Genomic DNA, 25525 nt, shown 5'->3' with positions numbered 1-25525 from the left:
TATAATAGGTCCATGTCAGCACCAAGGGAGGTGCACACCGTTTATTAACTAAAAGTCTGTGTAAAGTAGGCTACATTTGCGAGTATTTTTTATAAAATAAAACAGTGTTTTACTGAAAATGCAGGAGGGCTAATTAAACAATAAGGCAGGTAACAGAGAGACGATGAGCCACCTGCTGTTGGGCGCTCGCATGAATCTCTCTCTCGGACTAACAGGCAGAAAACGAAACTTAATTTATACACTATAGAGCTGTTAAGCGGAAGTCCCTTGAAGTGATAATTGAACATGATGTAACTTTTTACTTGTGCATATATTGTGACATTTGTATTTCTTTTTGTCATAAGTAAAAGTAGGAAATGTTTAATGAAACAGAATAGAATGGAAGGCTCATCAGGTTAAAGTTGACCAGAGGAAGGGGGAGGACCATAGGGCCACAGGAAGTAATAGGGGGAAGGACCTTATATGGCCATACAGTAGTAAGGAGTAGAGGGAGAGTGCTACCGGGGTTCCCCCACACAGCTGTGCCTTTTTCACTCCTCCTTCTCTCAAAGTCTCATTGGTTTTCAGTTCACTATATAAGAGCCTGTTTGAAGCAGGACAAGGAGCTTTTGGGCCGCTTTCTGCGGGCTTACTAGGCACTACTACAGTATATACTCCTATAGTTTGTCACTCTCTGTTCCAGCACACTCTATCTGTCTTCAACCATGGAGGCAGAAGAAAAACTTAGAAAAACTTTGTGAGTCCAAAATACTCTGAAAGATTTTGGACTTTGAAGTACTTAGAGGCAAAGTCTTTTAAAAACACATATTTGAACCTCTTGACACTCAGAATGACTTGATCAAGAATTATTAGATTTAGGAAATCGGACAAAATTACTTGGAAGTAGCTGGTATTCATGGGAAATGCTCTATTTAGGGGGTATACCTTTCTTTATAGGTCCATAACTAATACCGGTCTAAGTCCTTGTAATTTATGAAGATTTCGTAGCGCTTAAGATGATACTTACAGGCATGCATGAATATGTCTGGGTATTGTTTCACGGGCTACAACAAATTTAGAAACGAGAACCAAGTCAAAATAACTCTATTGAATGAGTTATAGGCATACAACCTCTTTTCTTTTCCTTTCTAGTCCATTTTATGTATTATACCTATACTCTCTTGTATTTTGTAAATAAAATCCCTTAAATGTTGTAAAGCCTCAGTTGTGAATTAGTTTATAACTGGAACAGAAGGACTTTAGGTATAGGGTTTTTTCTTCAAAGAGATGGTTTCGTCCTCGGGGAGGTAAGTACAATTTGATTCTACACAACGGCACATTACTGATTTAAAACACACACAACCTCATACAACTAACCTCTTTTCAATGAGAGAATATGCTCTGATTCCTTCCCGGATTTAACGCAGGCGTTTTAAATCGTGAAATAGTATATATGTTCTGTTTTTAGGAAGCGGGGTTAAGACGCATAGGCTGCATAAAACTGAAATAAATAACTTGTGAAGGATATCTTCTGCCTAAAAGTGGTGAATGATTTTCTGAATCAAATATAAAGTGTTGCATTTCGTACCTAAACAGGATTCATAAAATAGATGAATAGGTTTAGAAGAAGTGAAACGCTGAAACACTGTGAGTTTAAGTAGAACAATTTTTATATATTTAGTAGATATCCCTGGTAGTCTAGTGGTTAGAATCCGGAGCACTCACCGCAGAGTCCCCGGTTCGCCGCTTAGCAGAAGCCGTGAGAGTAATGGGAATTTCTTCATGAGGAAAAAAGTTGTACTTAAAGCATTGTGCTACATGTTGGTTAATATGGGTTTGATAGGACATAACTAATAACCTTTTGATACTAGCTTTTCATTTAGATCAGACTTTTATAGTCGAAATCGTAATACCCTTACATCCGGGACATGGGACCTCTCGGCTCGAAAAATTACAACGGTAGTCAATGGAAAGAAATTTATCATTTTCTGGTCCCAGTCATGAAATGCCTTCGATTACACATATGTTTTGTATGGATTTAGATGGTATTTTTTCATGCAAAGAATGGAACAATTTAGCGAGTAGAAGCTGGATACGGTCAGGTTTTATGCAGAGCGCTTTTGTGGACTACAGCTCTTCGCTGCTCTTGACGCTTATGATATACGTCACCACCACTCGCACCCGCTTAGCTCCGAAACATGGCTGTGTCAATAATGCACTTTACTGACCATTTATACTGTAAAACATCCATGCAGAAGACGCAGCATTATAGGCCAGGCAAAGTAACTCATTTTTGGGCCAAAAAACAGACAAATTGTAAAATAATTTTTTTCAGCTCAGATAATTTCTATGAGGTGTCCAGAACAACATACTAAAAGTCCTAAGAAATCCTAGTTGAGGAAATATTTTAATATGCAAATGAGCTATACACTAATCGTACATGCCCAAAATAAACCCAAATAGGCTTAATTTTTTCCTTTACTCCTACCACAATAAAACTTTACATAGTAAAAGTATACTTGAAAAGTCACTTTTTTTGTATTACAAGTTTCTTTTTAAATGAATTTGAATATGCACATCAGCTCCACACTTATTGAATATCCAATCATCCTACTGCCAATGGGTGATGGCAATGCTGCTTTTAGACTGGCCTCAAACCTGAAAAACTGCCTGGCTTACCTGCCAGGGGTGCCTCTCATGAATTAGATTTGTCTCTTCAAATGCCACTGCACGCAATTTGATAGCACTACAACCAATCAGAGCAATGAACAATGTGCCGTATTAAGCCCCGTTCATTTAGCGAACAGCGGGATTAACTGTTAAATTTAACTTTTGCCGTGGTTGTCTGCAAAACAGAATATTCCTCTTACTTGCTAATGAAAGATTGAGTGCCGTCTTCCAAATTGTAAAGGGTCGAGGCCAAAGCCGTCTCAAACTCAAACAACATATCCGCAGCTATCTTTGATGTTTACTATCACGGCTTCGACGGCGCACTGTCGTCATCCGTTTACGTCCGCCCCAGAGCACCATACATAGGGCTCTGGCCCGCCCATATCAGATAGAACCATTTGAAATGTAGCTCAGGATTTCTTGACATATTTAATGAGCTTCAATGGAGAGTGCCCAGACCAACAGGCGCAGCACATTTAACTTGCCAGCGCCTAGTGGCAGGTCTGGATTTCCAGGCTAGTGCCATTCCCTTTCCTATGCCAAATAGACGAGACGTAGAATCACAGCCTGAAATGGCATGGAGAAAGAAGAGATTGTCACACACCTTGGGACCAAGTAACTCCTTTGTCTACTTTATGCACCATATCCGTCTTATTTTTGTTGCTTTCTTTGGTTCTGCCATAAACAGCTCCTGTGCATTCAGATCAGCATGATGCAACAAGAGTTCTGACAAGTCTGTGTCATCACCTACTGAGTAGGGCTGCACAATATATCGAATTTTCATCGCGATGACGATATTGGCTTCCCACGATGACGTGTACATGAATGTGCGATATTTTAAATGTGTGCTCAGCTGCGAAGCAAATCAATCACTCCCCAAACCACTCGCTGACCATGTGCCTGTCCATGCTCCAACCTGGCAACCCCAGGTTCCCGAGAGCTGTCAATCAAAGTCCAGTGGCTCCGCCCCCAAAGTGTGAACAATTTTCTGCCCGCATAGATAGAAAGCACTCCAAGAGCCGCGCGGAGAAGCAAGCTGCTGCTTATCGCGCGAGCAAGAGCAGATATTTGCGCTTGTTAAATCACATACATCCCCTTGTTAGTCTCTTTTTTTGTGTGGGGCCGGATTTATAACCCATTATTACATGACACTTTGCCAGGTCTGTTATGTCCAGCAAGACAGACCGCTGTCAAGAGTATAATGTATAGCGAACGGGTCACCTAAGGACCTACGTCATAGTTTTGATGGATAGACGTCCACAAACAGGGCTACTACTCGTTCAAAAAACAATGGAATACTTTTTCAACGCGACTTTGCATGTATCAGGAGAGCAGGGAACACAGGAGTCATGGTTAATGTCCGACAGGACTCCAGTCAACACGACGTGAGTACGTTTGGCTGCATATTGACAGTTAGCCTACAGTAACTTCAGGCTGCATCCCGCCATGTAAATGTTCGGCAGTAATTTTCTCCGTGAATTGTGTTATTGATTTTGGGGGCTATTGCTTTGTTAGCTAGATGGAGCTCTTGTTAAATATGTTATATATATTACATTTACTGTTTGTACTGGGCGAGTAGACTATTCCACCGTTGCAAGTTCGTATCCTTGGTCGTTCCTATTTACTGGCGTACTGAACTACGTTTTCATTACATAAGAACTTAGTTTGCAATGCCTATTCCAGTTATTAGACAAGCTCTCAGGGTTGCTAATAACTCCATACAGTCAGTGCCCTCGGCGTACACACGACCTGAAGCGAAGATGAAACCTCGCGTTGCGAGTAAAGGCATGAGAGGCAGCAACAGTTAACTAACGTGTTGCTGAGTGTTACCTGCCACTTCCCGTCTCCGTCCTTTCAAATTAAATTTCGACATAGTAGAGCCATATAGGTTGTGATTTATTTTGACAGGGCGCAGCTCACAATATACTTATTTTATTTATACATTGTGGGCACAATTTTATTTAGTTCAAAATCAAGTTTTATACACATCCATCATGCAGGTACAATGAATGGAGTAAAATATTTTATATTTTGCTTTTAGGAGATGCAATGAGGTCATATGAGGAAACAAAGATGTGTTATTTAACAGAAATGTAGCACAAGGAAAAGTTAAAGCAGTGCTCTGTATGCAAATATATGTACATTATCAGTAATATTGCATAGCCGATCACATGGATATGAAAGCGCTGTTATGTTTACGTGACAATCCAATAAAAATATTTTACTCACTAAAATTACTGAATAATCGTGGTAAAATATCGTGATATCAATATTGACCAAACTAATCGTGATAATCATTTTGGGAAATATCGTGCAGCCCTACTACTGAGACTGTGTCTTTTGTTCTGGGTGAGGCAATAGCAGTTTGGACAATGAGCACATCTGCATCGTGCTTTGCATGGTTTGTGATATTCCATCTTTGAAAATTGATTTTAACATGCAAATTAGCTATACTCTAATCAAATATAGGCTACCCAAAATATATTCGCATAGGCTTCATTTTTTCTTTTAAAGATCCAAGTGACTGCTGCAGATATTGCTGCAGTTGGTCGCATACACATTCAGTACTTTATGATTCCTCCTATACGTGAGCCTACTGTGTATCAGCCACTGGCTCTGTTGCCAGCAGATAACAAAACATCACAGCTGGATGTTTTGTGGAAGACAACCCTCCTCCTTCACTCTCAAAGGCCATCATGGTCTGGTATGATGCAGATCCTGCATCTTCTAGATGAACACCCTGGGAGAGCTTCAGTAACATTCCTTCCAATGATTGATCTTGATCCCAGTGATTAATCCTGCATATACTCAACATTGAGGTTTGTGGCAACTCAAGCGCTGCAGTATGATGTGACCCCTGTTCTGACGTTCGACCAACCCCTTCTGGAAAGCCTTGACCATTATAAGTTAACTTCTAATACAAATGTTTTACTTTTCATGTAGACTTTCATTGTGTAAAGTTTTAATGTGGTAGGAGTAAAGGTTCAAATTAAGCCTATGCGGATATAATTTGGGTAGCCTATATTTGATAAGTGTATAGCTCATTTGCATATTAAAATTCATTTTCAAAGAAACTTGTAAGACAAAAAATGGTGTTTCACAAACCATACAAAGCACGATGCAGATGTGCTCATTGTCCAAACTGCCATTGCCTCTGCCAGAACAAAAGACACAGTCTCAGTAGGTGATGACACAGACTTGCTAGTACTCTTGTTTCATCATGCTGATCTTAATGCACACAAGCTGTTTATGGCACAAGAACCAAATAAATTAATTGATAGCTGTCCCCAGACAAATGTGCAACATCACATCTCTCTTCCTGAGATCCTCTGAGATTGTCTTTCCCTTTTGGCAAGTCTGATCTGTATGGGTTCACTTTGGTGGGCCTACACTGACCTGGTTTGATCTCTGTTTTATCTAGTGCCACCCAATTTCTTTATTACATTGGTCCATTTCATCACAAATTTGGCCCACCTGATTACCAATGCAGCTCAGGGTTCACAAACTTTTTCACATACAAAAGTTGGCAAATCATTTTTTAAAATCTGTTTTAACAATTGATTTCTGGAAAAGAAAAATGTTTAATTGATAAACAAAAATCTGTTATTTCATGTAAAAAATACTGGTATTGATAAATAAAATTCATAAAGGCTCAAGGGGTTCACATACTTTCAAGCAGCACTGTAAGGTGCATAAAGTAGACAAAGGAGTTACTTGGTCCCAAGGTGTCTGACAATCTCCTCTATCCATGCCATTTCAGTCTTGTCTATTTGGCATAGGAAAGGGAATGGCACTGAAAAAAGTAAAAAATTACACTAGCTAGGGGAGGAGTAATCTAATTCATGAGAGGCACCTGTTATACCCCTGGCAGGTAAGCCAGGCAGTTTTTCAGGTTAGAGGCCAGTCTAAAAACAGCATCGCCATCACCCATTGGCAGTAGGATGATTGGATATTCAATAAGTGTGGAGCTCATGTGCATATTCAAATGCATTTAAAAAGCAACTTGTGATACAAAAAAAGTGACTTTTCTAGTATACTTTTACTATGTAAAGTTTTATTGTGGTAGGAGTAAAGGAAAAAATTAAGCCTATTGGGTTTATTTTGGGCGTGTACGATTAGTGTATAGCTCATTTGCATATTACAATTAATTTTCAAAGAAACTTGTAATACAAAAAATGTTAATTATCATGGATACTTTCATTGTGTGAAGTTTCATTTTGATAGGACTAAAGGAAAAAAATAGCCCTATTGGGATTTATTGGTGTCTCGCCTTATTGGCACACATCTCGGATTGATGAGAATTAAACATATTTCCTCAACTAGGATTTCTTAGGACTTTTAGTATGTTGTTCTGGACACCTCATAGAAATTATCTGAGCTGAAAAAAATTCTTTTACAATTTGTCTGTCGAAAAACGCTATTTTGCCTGGACTATTAGCACTGTCAGTCGAGAAGTGGAGGGAATGTGTATTGAGGTGACGTCACAGAGGCGACAAGACGTGTAGTTTTTCCCGTCAGACGAATAATCATACAACATACCGTCAAACTCTTCACATGAAAAATTATCATTTAGACCCATACAAAACATATATGTAATCCAGGGCATTTAATGACTGGGACCAGAAAATAGTAGATTACTTTCCATAGACTCCCATTAATTTTTTTTCAGCCGATAGGTCCCATGCTCCGTAATTCCGCCACTTCCGCTTAACAGCTCTATAGACTGGGAGCAACTGCTCTTAAAGCGACAGTAACCATTATAAATGTCTGAGCCTTTTATACACATAGACTACTATTATGGAGCAAAACCTGTTCTGCATTTAAAGTGTGGCTGCTATCTTCAGGGGGTTAGTGGTGATAAACAATTAGTAAGTGGTTGTAATGAGTCATAATTACTGTTCTTAGTTTACAGATTAACAGAAGATGGAAAAACTGTTTCCAAATAAAATAATGCTGGATCCATTGTATGGGAGTGGAAGGATGTGAAATAATCAATACAATGTGCAAACTCTTTGCCATGTGCAAGTTTCAAATTGTTCCAATAGATGTTGTTTCATGTAGCCTAATGCATCGTTAGTGCAGACACATTTTGCAGGGACTATTTAAATCATATTACTGGTGTGATGTTATGCAACAAATATATTAAATTGAGCATTTAGGATGTGCTCTAGAGGAGATTTGAAATATATCGAGATGTATATCGTGTATCGAGATATAGTAAAAAAAATATCGAGATATTGATTTTAGGCCATATCGCCCAGCCCTAAAATGATAAGAATCTTTGAATAAACTGATATTTGAGCTCAAGTTAGACTGATGATTGAGATCTGATGGGAATATCTCATATTAACACAGACGCATACCAGAGATTACTGTTAACTAAGTAAAGTACTTATTGCAGCTCCCTTTGTATAGATTTTGAACCCCATGCCCCCTACTGGTGTATTAGTGCAGGTCTTTGTTGTGAGGCAGGTAATGTAGTAATTATTCGGTAATAATAATCTTAGAAATTGTCTGGCACCTTTTATGTTTAAATGTAAGGCTTCACTTGTGCCACAATACATTAAGTATAATGTTATTTAGTCAACATATCTAAATGTGGGGGCTTTCCCAAGTAATATGGATTTATATGGCTTTAATTAAATCGGCATACTGTATACATCTGATCTGACACAGGTTGCCACCCCTTAAAATCTCTTGCCACCCCATGAATATTTTTCTAGATCCGCCCCTGTGTATGTTTACTGACAGCTAGTTACTGACAGCTAAAACTTAGGTTGCGTTCCGAATTGCATACTTTCTACTATATAGTATGTAGAAAAAAGATTTAGGATGTCCCGATTCTTGTGGCCAGATTTAGGATGGTTAGAAGTACCTGGATGTTCTACTTCATCCGGCCAAGATTGTTAGTGTTGAAAACTGCAATGTTATGATGAAATAAGAGAGTAAAAGTATGTCCCAATAGTATGCCTACTGCATCCTAACTAGATTATTTTTATCGTTGTAGTATGTAGAATAGAAAAAAGAAAGAGTATGCGATTCGGAACACAACCTTAATTTTCTCCCTTAACTATGAACTGTACTAGGGCTGGGCGATATGACGATATCATATCGTGGACGATATAAAAGTGTCTACCGGGAGAGATTTGGCCATACCGTTTATATCGCGGAGATACCAAGTTGATGTGGCGGGAGCATACTGTATATGGAGCGGGAGGCAGCTGTCCCTCCGAGTCCCTATAATTACACTCATAGACGTCGATTACGGGGGGATGGGGGGTACATGTACCCCCCACTTTTCGTCAAGACTCATTTTGTCCCCCCCACTTTTTAAGCCGGACATGGAGTGCGTCCAGCCGTATTAAAACAGCGTTAAGGTCTCTCTCTCTCTCTCTCTCTCTCTCTCTCTCACACGCACACACACTAGTTTGCACACCAGAGAAAACATGCTCCGAAGTCTCCGCTAGTTTGCACACCAGAGAAGACTGATGCATTTCAATCAGCAGCAGAGAGACAACGGCAAGTGGTTTTAAGTGTCCCGTTGTGAAGTGTAAACTGTAGGGATTACCATCCTCTATGCCCACTAATGACTGTTAATGTAGCGGACACTAACAGCAGCTTGTGTCGCGGCACATGGATACTGACGATGTTGTTTACAGTGACGTGCGGTCAGGGTAGGCGCCGTGTGCAAAAAAATAAAATAAAATAAAATATTTTAATATTTAATAAACTTATATTTGTATTATTACTGTTAATTATTTCGATCTTTACATGTAATCCGCGATTACTTTAAAAAAGTGTAGACGTTTTGATTCGAAACGTGGCAGTTAGTAAGTTACGCCAAAAAAATATTGTGCCTTTGCTGTTTCCCATTCATTGTGTACGGCAAAGAATCAGTGCCTTTGCGCCTATTCATTGTGGACGGCAAGAAAAAAGTTTTCGCGCATGCGCACTTGATTCTGTATTATTTAACATGTACGCAAATAAGCATAATTCTTTGTGCCTTTTTTACGTAAATGGTATGCCACATAAGCCTTTACATTACATATCATTCATGGACCAATTAAAATCGAGATATTACTAGACATTTACGCAGCTTAGGCCAACGTCATTACGTTGGCTATGCTCATTCACGTCGCATTACCCCCGCGGATTTTTAAGTCAACATTGCAGCTGCCGTGCCCGCAGATATTTCAGACTGGAGTTGGATATTGGATTATAATTTAAAAAGGAACAGAATGAATAGCAAGAGAAAGGCCTGCGCCAGCCTTGGACGGTGTACAGCAGCAACAGGGACAAACAATGTTCGAGCATTTCAAACGGACAGGTAGCCTACATGAACGGAAGGATGCTAGCTAGCTGTGCTGTCAGTCAGACTGTCACTGGATTACTATCGTCTTGCTTATTTCTACAGCCAGGGAGTCAGATTGGTGAGTCAGAAACTTTTTTGGGGTTTATTTAATAATAAAGTTGGATGAATTGATACCGAGTGCAATCCATTCTGCATTTTATATTCAATTGAGCAGTTGTGTTTTCATTGTTACTGACGGACAAACCTAAGCTCTGCAATGTGGATAAATGGTTACATTCTGATGCTGGACAGGTCCATGGGGCATATGCTACTGGTACTTTATTAAGATAAAGTTTATGGAGTGGAGTTGCCATCAGTTATGCTGTAGTCCTACATAATGATGAATGCTGTCTTTTATTTTTAAGTTGAATAGAAGTAGTACCGGTAGTTTGAATCGGCGAAGGTTTGACTTGTTGCCTTACGTTTTTTCGGCCCTCGGTGTGAGGGACGGCCGGGTCCGTTAAGTCGATGGATGCGATGTTTAATCATTTAGACCAAACTACAGTAGGCTACGGGCAAACCTGAAGTCACCGTCGTGACATTTCATATACGTCCCGTCTGTGTGTGTGAGTGAGTGAGTGAGAGAGAGAGAGAAAGAAAGGGAGGAACTTATTTGAAATCGGCCGTGCGTGCCTGTTTGTTGTTTATTGTTTTTGATTTAACAATATATAGGTTTAGAGAAATCTGGCTTTCAGAACTCAGTGCCTACCCACTCACTGACCTCACCGCACGTCACTGGTTGTTTATCAAGAAGTAATTGAAGCTGATCATGGCTATGCTACTAGCTAGGTTGCCATGGAGACCGAGGCGGAGTAATATTGTTGTGCGACAGTCCAGCCGTGCTTCGGCTCGATGTGCTCAGTCGGAACTACCTTCCCAAGCTCCTTTTGTTTACGTCATGTTTGGTTGGGCTACGGGGAGCAGCTAGTGGCTCATATGTCCGCTGCTTTTTGAAAATGCTTTTTTCATCAAATGCGTCAGACATCAGTGTTTTGTATACATTGTATTCATTAGTGAGCGGGTATGCCGTCTTTCAGAACCGTTCATTACCTGCACTAAAGAGAAAAAAAGATGTTTCCTCATTGTCCCCCCCACTTTTGAAAATGCACTCCAGAATGCCTGTTTGTCCCCCCCACTTGTTTAGCCAAATCGACGTCCATGATTACACTGCAGTTACACCGCCGCGCCACACGGGGGCTCTGCTGCAGAGTTCTGGGCTGCAATACAGCTTCTCTACCCGCAACAGAAGAAGCCTCATCTGTTGCTCTAGCTGTCTAGCTCATGGTCTAGCTTCGGTGCGCCGTCACTAAAGTTAACAAACCAACTCCGTGTCACGGTGGCAGAGCAGCTGGTTTTAACGGTCAAAAATGTCATCGGGCAAAGGAAACTTGCTTGCTGCTTCAGCGTGCTGTTGCCATGACGCAGAGTTGGCTTGTTTTAAGCCGCAAACTACATGGGTTAGCTCTCGTGAGCTAGCTGGCTAATAATGACATCTTTAGCCTACTCGGGGCTTCACCCCCGTGCTGTTATTGTTGGAGACAGCCAGCAAGGCTGGTTTTATGTAACTTTAAAACATGTCAAACTTGAAAATATTATTTGTGTTGAAGCTGGAGTTAAAGTATTACCAGGCATTTGCTCATTAGTTAATTTTGACAGCTTTTTTAAATGAAGATGAGCAAATACTGCAGTAAAATTCAAGTCTTTCATTATTTTGATATAGGCTACTATCAATTGGAAAATGTAGGCTCTTTGGTTGATGCTGTCATTTTTATTTTGCACTGACTGACTAAAGCCAGACTGGTGTGGTATTTTGCACCAGTTTCTCTTTTGTATGGAAATTTAAGTTCCAAGCAAAAGATGAAAATAATCTTACGTGATTAAAGTTCAGTACGGTTATTGTAATCCATTGAATTTTAAGGAAAAATACTATATCGTGATATATATCCATATCGTGATATAAAATTACCTATATCGTGATATAAGATTTGGTCCATATCGCCCAGCCCTAAACTGTACCGTACCGTGACTTCAAAACCGAGGTACGTACCAAACCGTGACTTTAGTGTACCGTTACACCCCTACTCGAGAGGTGAGGCATGGCATTCAAAGTTTGTGATTTTTAGAGAAACAATTTTGGCATTTCTTTGTGTTAAATAAAAAAAAAAATCAAATCAGTTTTATTTGTATAGCCCAAAATCACAAATACATTTGTCAGTGGGCTTTACATTTCATACAATATGATATATGATACAATATGACACCCTGCCCTTACACCCTTAGCTCGGCTGAGAAAAAACTCCCAGTAAAAACCCTTTACCGGGAATAAAAAAAAAATGTAAGAAATCTCAGGGAGAGTCGACAGAGTAAGGGATCCCTCTCCCAGGACGGACATACTGCAATAGATGTCATAAGTAGAGAAAATCACGAAGGAATTTGATCATTGACCAGGTGATAACATGGTAATACTAAGCAGTGTTTCCTGCAGGATTTTTTTCAGCAGTGGTGCTCTGGTCCCCGAACCCTCTAGGGGGGTCCGGGGGCATGCCCCCCCGGCCAAATTTATTTGTACCCTGTACATTGGAATCCATGAATCTGGTGCATTTTGAGAGGAAAATATGCACTTAAATCCTATTCACACAGTCCTGTGTATTACTGTAGATAGGATATTCTCGTCATCTAGAAGTTTTTCAAAACACCCGGCAATGCGCAACAGCTCCCTCGTACTCTCTGGACCAGCCGATAGCTCAGGTGAGGCAGGGGCCGAGCGGAGTGCATAACAGAAGGGTTTGCTGCATTTACAAGCCTGCATGCCCCGGCGTGCGGAACAATGATAGTTTAATAACGATTATCCCCGACCTGATTTCTACCATTGCCTATATTTATACACGCCAAAAGTTTTTTATTGGAAACTTACCTCAAACCTGATGTAGGCCTACTACCGGTAGGCCTACATCAGGCCTACCGGTGACTGAATCCGAAAGTTCTGTGGGTCTGAGTCATGGTCTGAGTTCCCTGTAGTCAGCCTGTCACTCTCACTCACTGTCCGACGCTGCCGTTACTATGCCGATCACGGACTCGCGGGAAACTTCGCCGGACGAAATAAAAAATAACTCATGGATATAAAGCCAAAATTTTGTTGATAACATGTCAAATGAAGTGATTTTTTTTTACAACTGAGATTGCAAGTAATATGACTGGAATGGCGCGGAAATGGAAACACATTTGGAGCCGTTTTAAGTAGATTTTTATTTATTTATCTCTAAAAAAAAAACACTTTGGCGCTGAGGATTTTCCTTTGAGGGGCGACAAAATTCCTTTGGGGGGCGCCAAAATGTTTTGAATGCAGGAAAAACCCTGATCAATAACATTGTTTCATCGCTACAAAACTGCCATGCCCATTTGTATGCGGACGATACTGTACTGTATTGCATTTCTGATTCAGTGCAACAATCTGTTCAGAACCTACAGAGCTCTTTTAACACCCTGCAGAACTGTCTAGTGGATCTCAGGCTTGTCCTTAATACAGAAAAAACAAAATATGTGTTTTTCCAGAGCAAGAATTACACATTTTAATGATCTTATTATTCACACAAATAATGGATCTCATATTGAAAGAGTCACTGAATATAAATATCTTGGCATCTGGATAGATGAAAAACTCTCTTTTACATTTCACATAAAAAATCTTGTCTGTCGTCTGCAACAAAAGATTGGATATTTTTATAGGAATAAAGCCACCTTCCCGTTGTTCAGTAGGAAAAGGATTATTGCGGCAGTTTTTATGTCTGTCCTTGATTACGGTGATATGGTTTATCGGCATGCATCTCGTTCATGCCTTAAACTCCTAGACTCTGTATTTCACTTTGAGATTCATTACAGGAGATGCTTATGATACACACCATTGTGTTTTATATGAAAAGGTTGGGTGGTCCTCCCTTAAGGAGAGACGTGATGCACATTGGCATATTTTTGATGGCAGTGTGGATTGAGCGATTTGATGATTGCGTTTTTTTGTAAGTTTGGCAACAGTGTCAAATAAAATTTTTGGATTACTCTTATTCCTATTAATAAGAGAAGAGTAATAGGCCTTCTTTGCTACATTCAGAGCACGCTTGTAGATTGAGGCCGTCTGCTTTCAGCAGGTCAGGGCACTTCCAGAATGAAGACCAATTATCCACAAAGTTAAAACCCTGCTCCTGGCAGTGCTGTGCCAGCCAGCGATTTAACGCTGTAACCCTACTGTACATCTCATCATCACCCCTCCTGGGTAGGAGACCAGAGACTAGTAATGGATGCCGACACATCTTTGAGGCAGTCTCAAAAGCCCTAGTTAAGCTATATTTAGTGATCTCAGACTGCTTCCGCCTAATGTCATTGGAGCCGACATGAATAACAATGTTATCAAAACATGTGTTGTTTTGTGTCTGCGTTCCGCCTTTATCCCCCTTATCCCTGCGTGTAGCACCCTAAGATTAGCCTCAATGTCGGATGCTCTGGCTCCAGGTAGACATTTAACAGTGGCTGGCAAATCAAGTTTAATGTTGCGAGTGATGGAGTCCCCTATGACTAGCGTGCGGGGCCCAGCCCGACCAACGGGAGCGAGGGAGACAGACGGGCTATCAGGGCTCGCAAGAGCCGAGTACCGATTCTCAGTCCCGAGAGGGGACCGCGAACCGGGGCACCGAGCAAGCCCGTAAGCACCGCGTGCACCCCTGCCCCGCAGGACAGGGCAGAACCCAGCCGCGTCTGCCGAAGCAGTTACCTCAATGCTACCGGGGGTGGTAAGACTCCCGGGGCTAGGGCTAAGCAATGTGTCCGTGCTGTCTATAACGTCAGTAGCAGAAAGCTGCTCCAACTCACGGACGTGACTCTCTAAACGAGTCATTCTAGCCAGTAAAGTAGCACAATCCGCACAAGCCATCACGCACAAATATGAGTAAGACACAGAGTCAGACCCAGGGGAGAGTGCGAGAAGCTAAGTGCTAGGACAACAACAAATCACCCCCCAACACCAGCGAGGTAGGGGAGAACGACAGGAAAGTGATTCACAATACACAGGGCACAATTTGTGAAGAAAACAGGAAAGTGTGAAGGAAACAATAGAATAAACTTAAGACACGATAGGACAGGACAAGCAGCAGTAACGTAACAGCTAGCGAATCTTACGTGTAAACTGGAAACCGGAAGAGGCTGTGTATGTCTAGCAGAGAGAGAGAGAGAGAGAGAGAGAGAGAGAGAGAGAGAGAGAGAGAGAGAGAGAGAGAGAGAGAGAGAGAGAGAGAGAGAGAGAGAGAGAGAGAGAGAGAGAGAGAGAGAGAGAGAGAGAGAGAGAGAGAGAGAGAGAGAGAGAGAGAGAGAGGAGAGAGAGAGAGAGAGAGAGAGAGAGAGAGAGAGAGAGAGAGAGAGAGAGAGAGAGAGAGAGAGAGAGAGAGAGAGAGAGAGAGAGGAGCAACATTTGTTGTGCTCAAATGCTTTTGTAGACACACTGTTCTGCAGATATCCTTAAAGTTTTATGATGATTGGACAAAATTGTAAATGAGTTTTGGGCTATTGGCTGTTAAGCCCCGCCCATTACTGATGGGATGACCGGGTTGACACCAAGTCCCAGCCACAGCGAGTTCTACCAGCATCCAATGCGGAAGTGACCGAAATTGCAGTTCACCGAGTGGCCAGTAAGGGCAGGTACCAAAACAGAGCAATTTCTCATTGACTCCCATCTTAAACAGGCCAGTTTTTTACAGCATTATTAAACCTATTTAAGGCCTAGTCCAAAAAAAATTTATGAATAATTAGGGGCGCGGCCTCCTGAGTGACAACTAGCCGCCTGCTGGCCCTCACTTTGCGTTGAAGGTAAACGTCAGATGGACGGAACTCCCTCCCCCGACGTCATATCAATGCCCTTTTTTGGTAAAAAGAAATGAGGTGGAGTCAAAATCTGACAAAATCGAGACGCGCATAGGCCAGGATGATTGGATGCAGTTGAAATAACTGAGGTCAGCCATGATGCTACATCCATTTTATATACTATCTATGGTTGACACTAACAGGTAGCATTAGTGGGATTAAAATACATACAGGGAACATAGTGGCACATCAGTTGCTAACTGAAAAGTATATACAATCAAATGTGATTAAAGAAAATAGAAAACATACTTCAATGTATGTTGTTTTTGTTTATATTCCAGCAATGAGTGAGCTCCCCCAGCCTGCCAACATGAACCTGACCTCAAGCCATTTCATTCATTTGCTGAAATGGGAGTCTGGACCAGGGACACCCAAAGGAGTCTACTACCATGTCTCCGTTAATACAGAAAGGTAGGTTTCATTTGTGTTTGGGCATATACGTATAGTGTCCCGTGGAATATTTTTCACTTTTTTTCTTTATTTTTCTCTTTTTCCTCAAAGCACTTTTGGCTTTTGATACAACAGTATTAAGGATTCAATTGTTTTGTTTTGTTCTGCCGAACGATTTTCACCGTCTACGTAGGCCTATATCGAGTAGGCCTACGTCACTAATTTTGGAGAAAAAAAAACATTCAAAACATGGCAATCAATTCCCCGCTCACATTTTTTTAGATTTGTACAGCTCCGTAGCTTCATATCGGCATCATACTCTCTTTTTCCATCACAACCACCCAACTCTCTTTTAGAATCCATTCTGAAACTTGACCCATGTTCCAAAGGGACCAATGGGACAGTTTACTCTTTATTAAACTCACAAAATCTGGAACCCTTGACATCAGTAAGGAATCGGTGGGAGGGAGATTTGGGGACAGTGCTTTCTGATGAAGTTTGGAAGAAGGCCATAAATAGGATACATTCTTCTTCTATTTGTTTACGTCACACAGTCATCCAGTTCAAGGTCTTACATTAGGGCTGGGTATTGTCAAGAATCTCACGATTCGATTCGATATCGATTTTGATTCGATATCGATTCAGTATCAAGTAGAAATACAAGAACGAGTAAAATAATTTAAATTTAATTTAAATAATTATCTATTTAATTTAATGCCTTGTGAACAAACAGCCATGGTATAACTCTCTCCTCTTGGAAATTGTAACATAACATCAGCACAATTGACAGTGCTGTATTAAATGTAATTTATTTAAATCATGTATAGTATTTCTTTCTTTCTCACGTGGCATCTTTGAACAATAATAACACATATGAACCAGGTGCCTTCATTTCTGGTAATTAATCGATTATTAACTTTTATGAATCAATTCGGAATCGTTCGAGAGAGAATCGCAATGCATCGGAGAATCGATTTTTTTTTTTAACCACCCCTATCTTACATCGCCTTCACTGGTCAAAAGTAAAGCTGGCAAAGTTCACACCTATCGATCCCATATGTGACCGATGCAAGCAAGTGCCGGCTACGCTTTCACACATGTTCTGGTCCTGTCCGAAACTTAAAGGTCACATATTATGCTAAATGCACTTTTTAAATGTGTTCTAACATATCCATGGGGCCACGGTGTGCCTAGAGACTGCCAAAATATCAAAAAAATAACAATCTCTCCTTTTCTCACTGTCCCCCTTTCTGAAACCCCCACCCCTCCCCCCCAATATACTCCAGTCAGAATTCTCGCCGACTATTACGTAATAGTCGGCACAGCCACATCCCCATATTTTCTTTATATGTCCATGTTTCCGATGCTCCCCCCCCACATTAGTAACCAGAAATTTCCACCGTGCAGTAGTCTATGATAACCCCACCCCCCCATTTCTTATTGGTCCATGGCCCCGAGATCCCGTGCCCGAGATCCCATGAGATTTTCCTCTGGAAAATTTTCCAAGCGACAGCCATGTTGCTTTCCCCGCTAAGCGACAAGATGAGCCTACAGCCTGAATGTTACATACACCAACACAGAATGCTTTTGCTCATACTCCACTGATTTATCTTAACCACAGCAGTCTATGCCTCGTTTTTAATAACACAACGGATAGGAAGCTACTTGTGGGTTTTTGCAAACAGTGAAACTGAAAGAAATGTTTTTATTGGTATTTTTGCCTGACTGGTGTATAGCTATTTAGCTTTGGGACAAGCATTCAGCTTTTGCTCATAAAAACATAATTCTATTACCCACACCAGTCTGGAAATACCTCGTTTTTAACAGGACAAAGGATTGTAACTTAATAGTGTGGAAGTCAATTTTGAAAATGTTTTTTTCACTGATTTGTGTGGTACTTTTAGTTTATTTTATCGTCTGAGTCTTATTTTTAGCATTGGCGCCCATGTAGCTTCTGTTGTAGCACCAAGTTTTGCTCATAACACGCTGTTTATACTCCCCACAGCAGTCTGAAAATGACTTGTTTTTAACATGACAAAGGATGGGAAGATATGTAGAAATCAAACTTTGAAGCTACTGTTTTCACTGGTTTTAATCATGTCAGGTCATGTCAAACTGTTCTCTTAGCTTAGCTCCGGCCCGGAGCCTCCGGGTAAACAACTGTGTTCGCAGTCACGACTCACGTAGTGTCTCTCTAGTATCGCGAGAGCACGGCAGAGACGGTGGGAGAGCCCCATGGCCATATAAAGAAAGCCCGGCAGAGAGGTGGGAGGGGCCAGCCAGATCGCACAAATATAGGTCATCCTGAGACCAGAGGACAGGTCAGGTCAGGGTATTTTCAGCAAACATCTAAAAAAATAAGTATTAGGGACTACTTAGACCATATAAAATTGACAGCAAAGTGCATAATATGTTACCTTTAATAATTTTTGGCAATTGATATTTAAAACCTTTTCAGATGTTTTAGAAGTACATATAGAACCTTCTGCTATCATCGCAGTATTTGGAGTTACTCCACAGGATATACATTTTATGTCCCAAGCAAGAAAAGTTATAACTTTTGCGTCTCTCTTGGCCAGACGATTTATACTCCTCAAGTGGAAAGAGAAGTTCTCCCCAACCTTTAAAATGTGGATTAAAGATATGATGCATCACTTAGTGTTAGAGAAGATTCGTTACTCTACTAGAGGGTGTGCTCAGAAATGTAATGCTATGGAAACCTTTTTGAGAAAAAAATAAAAAAATACATGGCAATCAGCTGATTGAAAGGATGTTCAGCAATACATCTTATTCAAGCTCATGTTATAAGATTGAGTTTGAGAGAGAGAGAGAGAAGAAGAAAGAGAGAGAGGGAGCGCTTTATTTTCGAGTTTTGTTTTTTACTCCAACAGAAACGCTCTGTAAAAATCTCTGCAGCAGTCGGCACTGCTCCATGATGGCGTAAAAGGAAAGTGAAACTTAACTGGTTCTTGGCAAAAAATCACCCAAATGTTGTGTGGTTTGCCGAAAATCACGTCAATAAAAAAATAAATAGAAAATAAATAAATAAGCCGGCTGTTTTTTAAATATTTTTTATAATAATAATAATTAATAATTGATAAGATTTATATAGCGCTTTTTTGGAGGTCACTCAAAGACGCTTTACATCACATAGAATATACAATAGGCCTACATAAGAAAAACAAAACAAAAACAACGGAAAACAAGATACAGATTGAAAAAGAGGTTTGGAAATAGTCAGGTGTGGTGTGGGTGTGTCAGGGGTTATATGCTTTCTTGAAGAGGTGAGTTTTGAGTTGGCTTTTAAATGAATTGATTGAGTCTGCATTTCGGATGTTTATGGGGAGGGAGTTCCAGAGGGTTGGGGCAGCAATGGCAAAAGCTCTTGTCTCCTGAGGTGCGGTGCTTTGATCTTGTGATGGGGGTCAGAAGGTTGGTGTCAGATGATCTGAGTTGGCGAGTGGGGGAGTGACGTTTGAGGAGGTCGGTGAGGTGGGGGGGGGGGGGCAAGGTTATTGAGGGCTTTGTAGGTGATGAGCAGGATCTTGAAATTAATTCGGTGCCGTATTGGGAGCCAGTGAAGTTTTTTGAGGATGGGAGTGATGTGTTCTCTTGAGCGGGTGTGGGTGAGTAATCTGGCAGCAGAGTTCTGGACATATTGGAGTTTGTGGAGGTGGGTGGAGGGGAGGCCGTAGAGGATGCTGTTGCAATAATCCAGTCTGGAGGTGACGAAGGCATGAGTGAGTGTTTCTGCAGTGGAGGGGGAGAGAGTGGGTCGAAGGCGTGCAATGTTACAGAGGTGGAAGAAAGATACTTTTGTGATGTTTTTGATGTGGGACTTATTCTTCTTTTTTTTCCCCATCTAATTTTGACGATTTTTAGAAAAATGTGTTGGTATGTAAGTGCTAAGGGAGCATGTTTTAATAAAACCTGTGACCCTTACCTTTTTAAATGTATTTTATTTCATGTTTCTATGTGCTACACAGGCTTAGATATTAAGGTTTTGGTAGGTGTTGACATTTTGTAGGATTTTTTCAGAAAACCCTCAGGAGATAAGGACACGTATCCTAGGCAAGGCAAGGCAAGTTTATTTTTAGAGCACATTTCGGACACAAGGCCATTCAAGGTGCTTTACATAAGCAATAACAAAATACATCAAGTAAGAACAAAATACATCAAGCATAGAGCACACATTCAAAAAAGAATTTAAGCAAGAACAAAATGCATCAAGTATAGAGCACACATTCCAAAAAAAATAAAAAATAAAATTAATTCAAAATGAGAAATTAAAATTTCAGGTTAAAACGGAAACAGAACGGTCTTCAGACCTGATTTAAAAGAGCCAAGTGTTGAAGCGGACCTCAAGTCCCCTGGAAGTTTATTCCAGAGCTTGGGTGCATTAAAACTAAAGGCTGCCTCTCCCTGTCTGGTCCTTACTCTGGGGACTTTCAATAGCCCAGTCCCAGACGACCTGAGAGCTCTGACTGGTTCATAAGGGACCAGTAGGTCAGGGGCCGTATTCACAAAACATTTTAAGGCTAAGAGTAGGTCCTAACGTGCTGATTTAGGAGTAACTCTCAAAAATAAGGGGCGTTTCACTCCTAATTTTAGGACTCCTAACTTTTTAAGATAAGTGTAATTCACAAAGCATTTTAGCGCTAAAACTAGCTCCTAAATCTATAAAAAGCTAGGAGTCCTCTCGAGGACTCCTAAGTCACTAAGAGTAAATCACAGACAACCATTTGATGGTGTTTTGGAGAGATTTAATGCTAGTGAGCTTTATAAAAAGGTACCTTTAATAGCTGTAAGGGTTTAATGATCTTAGTAAAGCTATATTTAGAAAGTATAGACACATTTATATTTATATTAAAAAATATTTATTAAGTTCCTTTTCCTCCAGTTGCGTTGGGTTTACGATGCACTGAAAGTTACTGTTGGTGTCACGTTTGGGTTTAATTTCCTACTAGAGGCCTATATGTGGCGCTTCCCAGCATCTCCTCCGTTCCACAGGTCCGCTACTGTATAGTTGCGCGTCTCGCTTTTTTCCTTCCTCATGCACTTTACGATTTTGCCGGCTGTTGTTTCTAAATTGTGAATTTCCTGGTTTGTCGCTGTCTGACTATTGCTGCATAGTCCGCGATTGAGAGAAATACAGTGAGAGTGCATGGCGTGCAGCTGTTCAATGAGGATATTTTTTCCGATTCAAATCATTGTAAAATTTAAAATGAATAGACCTATGTGGCGCTATTGTAGGTTAATTATGAACAAATGTGTGGGAAACCCTGCAGTATCTTGGTTTCATGTTAAATCAGTGTCACTTGTCATTAATTGTATATAAAAACTATTCACTTTAATACAGCGACACGATATGGATATCTCCCACAGTGTTTCCACCATAAATTCACTCTTAGCTCTCATTCCCTCTCAGCCAATCACTGTGGGCATAGAAGGTATGAACATGACATCATCCATAGCAACAGGGTCAACACCGCCCTCTAGTCTTAGCTAAGGGGTCCCTCCCATTCCTTAGTAAAAGTTGGTCTTATCAGCTTTGTGAATAGGTTTTAAGAAATTACTCCTTACTAAGAACTTTTAGTGCTCCTTAGGAGTACTCTTAGCGCTAAGATAAAATGTTTTGTGAATACGGCCCCAGATATGTATTTTGGCCCTAAACCATTTAGGGCTTTGTAGACCAACATCAATATTTTAAAATCAATTCTTTGGTTAACAGGAAGCCAATGTAAAGACCTCAGAACTGGGGTGATGTGATCCACTTTTTTGGTCCTAGTGAGGACTCGAGCAGCAGCGTTCTGAATTAGCTGAAGCTGTCTGATTGATTTTTTAGGAAGGCCAGCAAGGACACTGTTACAGTAGTCAAGAGTACTAAAAATAAATGCATGGACAAGTTTTTCTAAGTCCTGCTGAGACATTAGCCCTTTAATTCTCTATATATTTTTAAGGTGGTAGTAGGCTGACTTAGTAATTGATTTAATGTGTTTTTTGAAATTTAAGTCGGAATCTATCACTACTCCAAGATTTCTAGCTTGGTGTGTGCTTTCTAACATAACAGATTTAAGCTGTGCGCTGACTTTTGATTGTTCATCCCTGGCACCAAAGACGATTACTTCAGTTTTGTCGCTGTTTAATTGAAGAAAGTTTTGGCACATCCAGTCATTGATTTGTTCAATGCATTTACTTAGTGCTTGAATCGGACTATGGTCTCCTGGTGATATGGTTATGTAAATTTGTGTGTCGTCTGCATAATTATGGTAGCATAATTTGTTTTTGTTCATAATCTGAGCTAGCGGTAGCATGTATATGTTAAACAGAAGAGGCCCAAGAATGGATGAGTATGATTCAAACCAGTTTAGCACAGTTCCAGAGAGTCCAACCCAGTTTGCTAGTCGATCTAGTAATATGCTGTGGTCAACTGTGTCGAACGCAGCACTGAGATCCAATAAAACTAATACAGAGCTTTTGCCATTGTCTGTGTTTAAGTGGATATCATTGAGGACCTTAACCAGAGCAGTCTCAGTGCTGTGGTGTTGTCGAAAACCTGACTGAAAGACATCAAAGCAGTTATTCATTGCTAAGTAGTTATTTAGCTGATGATGAACAGCTTTTTCAATGATCTTGCTTAAAAATGGTAGGTTGGATATCGGCCTATAATTGTTCTTGAGTGATGTATCCTAGAGTGCCATAGTAATCAATGGGTTAAAAGAGAAATAAAAAGGCTTTCCAACGGTATAAGATTTATTTCCAAAAAACATTGTTGCAACAAAGAAATACTCGACCAAAAACAAATTGCCTTACTTTTTGTGATATGTTTATATAGAGAAATACATTTTGTTACCTAATACAATTGATGTGTTGCATGACTTACGTCAGTAGAGTACATCAGTACAGTAACTCCTGTCTCCAACATTGCCCAACACTCAGTTTTAGTCAATAAATATGACTTGTTTTTTATTAGTATAATCACTGACATCTAATATACTATTTATAACCAGAGTTAGAACAGTAGCTTATGCAGCTTCTTTTTTTTTTTATTACAGCCGCACATCCCTATTTGTGCCTATTCATTTTGAAACTGCATGGTCCAATAGGACAACTCCAACACTCGAGCAACCAATGGTGGAACTTCATCAGTTTGTCAGTCTGTCAGTGACAGACATAGGTGTTTATAGAGCTAGCCTCTTGACTGCTGTTTCTTTTCCTCCTCTTTGCTATTGAAGGGGGACTACCTGGGATCCGGTGGCTGGCTGTGAGAGTGTCCAGCAACCCCTGATTTGTAACTTGACAGAGGCCTTCTCTGACCCAGAACAGGTCTACTTAACCAAGATTACACCGCTGCTGGAAACACAGGCCTCACAACCACTTTTTCACCCAGGGTTTCAACCGATCAAAGACAGTAAGTGGAACTGGAATGAACTGATAAGAAGGTGTGACAGATAATGGATATGGCTTCTATGGATGTCTTAACTTAAGGCCCTGTTCTCACGGTGAAAACGTGACAGTTTTCCCGTTTTTGTTTTGAAAAAAAACCCCGCTCAGACACAATTTATCTGACATCTTCACTCGTACACATGTTTTGAGAGGAAACGGGACGAAATCGCTGTTGTAAGCATGCCAGGCCAGCAGTTGGCAGTACAAGGTAGTAGTAGATAGATTTTCCGGTACAATTTGATGCATAAAACCTTACTGTAACCGAAAATTAATGCCACTAACGTTCATAAAGCGGTGGGTGTAAGCTTGGGGTTACAAGTATTGTAAATTACAAGCTTTCTGTCCTCTTATTTCACCGCATTGAACTCGTGAAAACAGAAGACATGCTGATAGTGAAGGGGCTTTGTGAGCGGCTACTTTCCTGTTAGGCGTACTTCAAAATAAAAGTCGACTCACGTTTGTCCAGTGAAATGCTATTAATGTTTAGCCAATGAAATGCTTTTACTGTGAAGCCGTAGCCTTAATGCTCCTTTTGATGAACAAAAACTTAACTGCTGCACGCTGGACTATGGATAGTGTTTTTTTAATGTAGAGAGAGCCGTGTCCCTGGCATATAGAAGCTACACACGTTTATTTGTCTAGAAAAACCGGCAGACCACAAATCTTTCACCAGACAAAGTGGCGGGTGGTCTCAATAATTTACTAATCGCTTAGACTAAATTGGCGAGTGTTATATTTGAGCCCTGCACGACACTCTCCACTGATCATAGTGATGGTGCCGCGGAGACACCTTGCATGTTATGTTGTCTTCTCACTTTATAACTCGCGTGTGGGTATTTTGACAGCAAATGTTATAGACTTTGCATACGTGAAGTGGAGCCGTGACGTCAGCGTTACCAGGGGAAATGGTTTCGGTGTTTACAAGAAACCAAAACCGTTGTGTTTTCCAAAAAATCCTCCCTTGGAGGTGATCTCAAAAACCTGCGGTTTCATGCCTGTGTTTGCTGTTTTCATGTACATGATATAGTGCAACCGCGGGAATTTTTCCACGTTTGCACCGTTTCGTGTTGCCGTGAGAACAGGGCCTAAGAGCCTCCTCTTCTCTTCCTTACCAGTCCATACTTTTCTCTTACTGGATCTTCTATTTCCTTTCCATTGTAGCAGAGGAAGGCCATGCACAGTGCACATGTAAATGCACCTATCCATCTAATCTAATTTAACTATATAAATAAAGGAAAGTCAGTGTGTCTGTCATTCCTAATTTTTCTCCTCAACAGCTTAACCTATCACGCTGAAATGTCCCATGGCCCTTCAGTATACCTGGCCAGAGACTGACAGAGCCCTTTTCCTCATTTGTCATTGCAAACGTTGGGAAAAAAAGCTTCATTTGTGTGATATGTGCTACTATCACTGCCGAAAATCTGCGCATGTGCAACTGGGCCGACTCATTTCACTGGTCTGTATCGCTTCAGTTGCTGTCGGAAGCAACAGGAGGAGCGATATTTTCTTCTTTGTTATGTGCAAGGGAATAAACAATCTCCTGCATGTTGTTTAGGGCTGTCCCGAATACCATTTTACAGGCTTCCAGGGCTCAACAATAAGGATTGCCTGACGTCCCGGGGCAAGTAAAACGCCACTTCGGGCCAGTAACTATGACAACCCACTTGCCCGAACGGGAAACCGGGAGTTTTTCGGAAATTATTGAAAAAAAATTATAATAATAATATTTTTGCGCCAAATAAAATTCATCTATCCACGGTCTTTTTTCATATAGAACTGGTGCTC

General features: G+C 40.7%; 1 protein-coding gene across 2 annotated transcripts in view; it reads left to right on the top strand.

Moving 5' to 3' along the window:
- LOC307258374 (interferon alpha/beta receptor 2-like) overlaps positions 1 to 25525 on the top strand; it is a 56544-nt gene that overhangs the window by 9872 nt on the left and 21147 nt on the right. For both annotated transcript variants that reach the window (XM_080037897.1, XM_080037896.1), the window contains exons 3-4: positions 16186 to 16315; positions 23530 to 23705. In XM_080037897.1, the coding sequence (XP_079894023.1) occupies positions 16186 to 16315; positions 23530 to 23705 (306 nt within the window). The remainder of the gene's footprint in view (positions 1 to 16185; positions 16316 to 23529; positions 23706 to 25525) is intronic.

The sequence above is a fragment of the Ammodytes marinus genome (genome assembly GCF_949987685.1).
Source record: "Ammodytes marinus genome assembly, chromosome: 12".
In the NCBI taxonomy this organism is placed as follows: Eukaryota; Metazoa; Chordata; class Actinopteri; order Uranoscopiformes; family Ammodytidae; genus Ammodytes; species Ammodytes marinus.
Note: the sequence above shows the minus strand (reverse complement) of the source record. Positions and strands in the feature narration are given on the sequence as shown.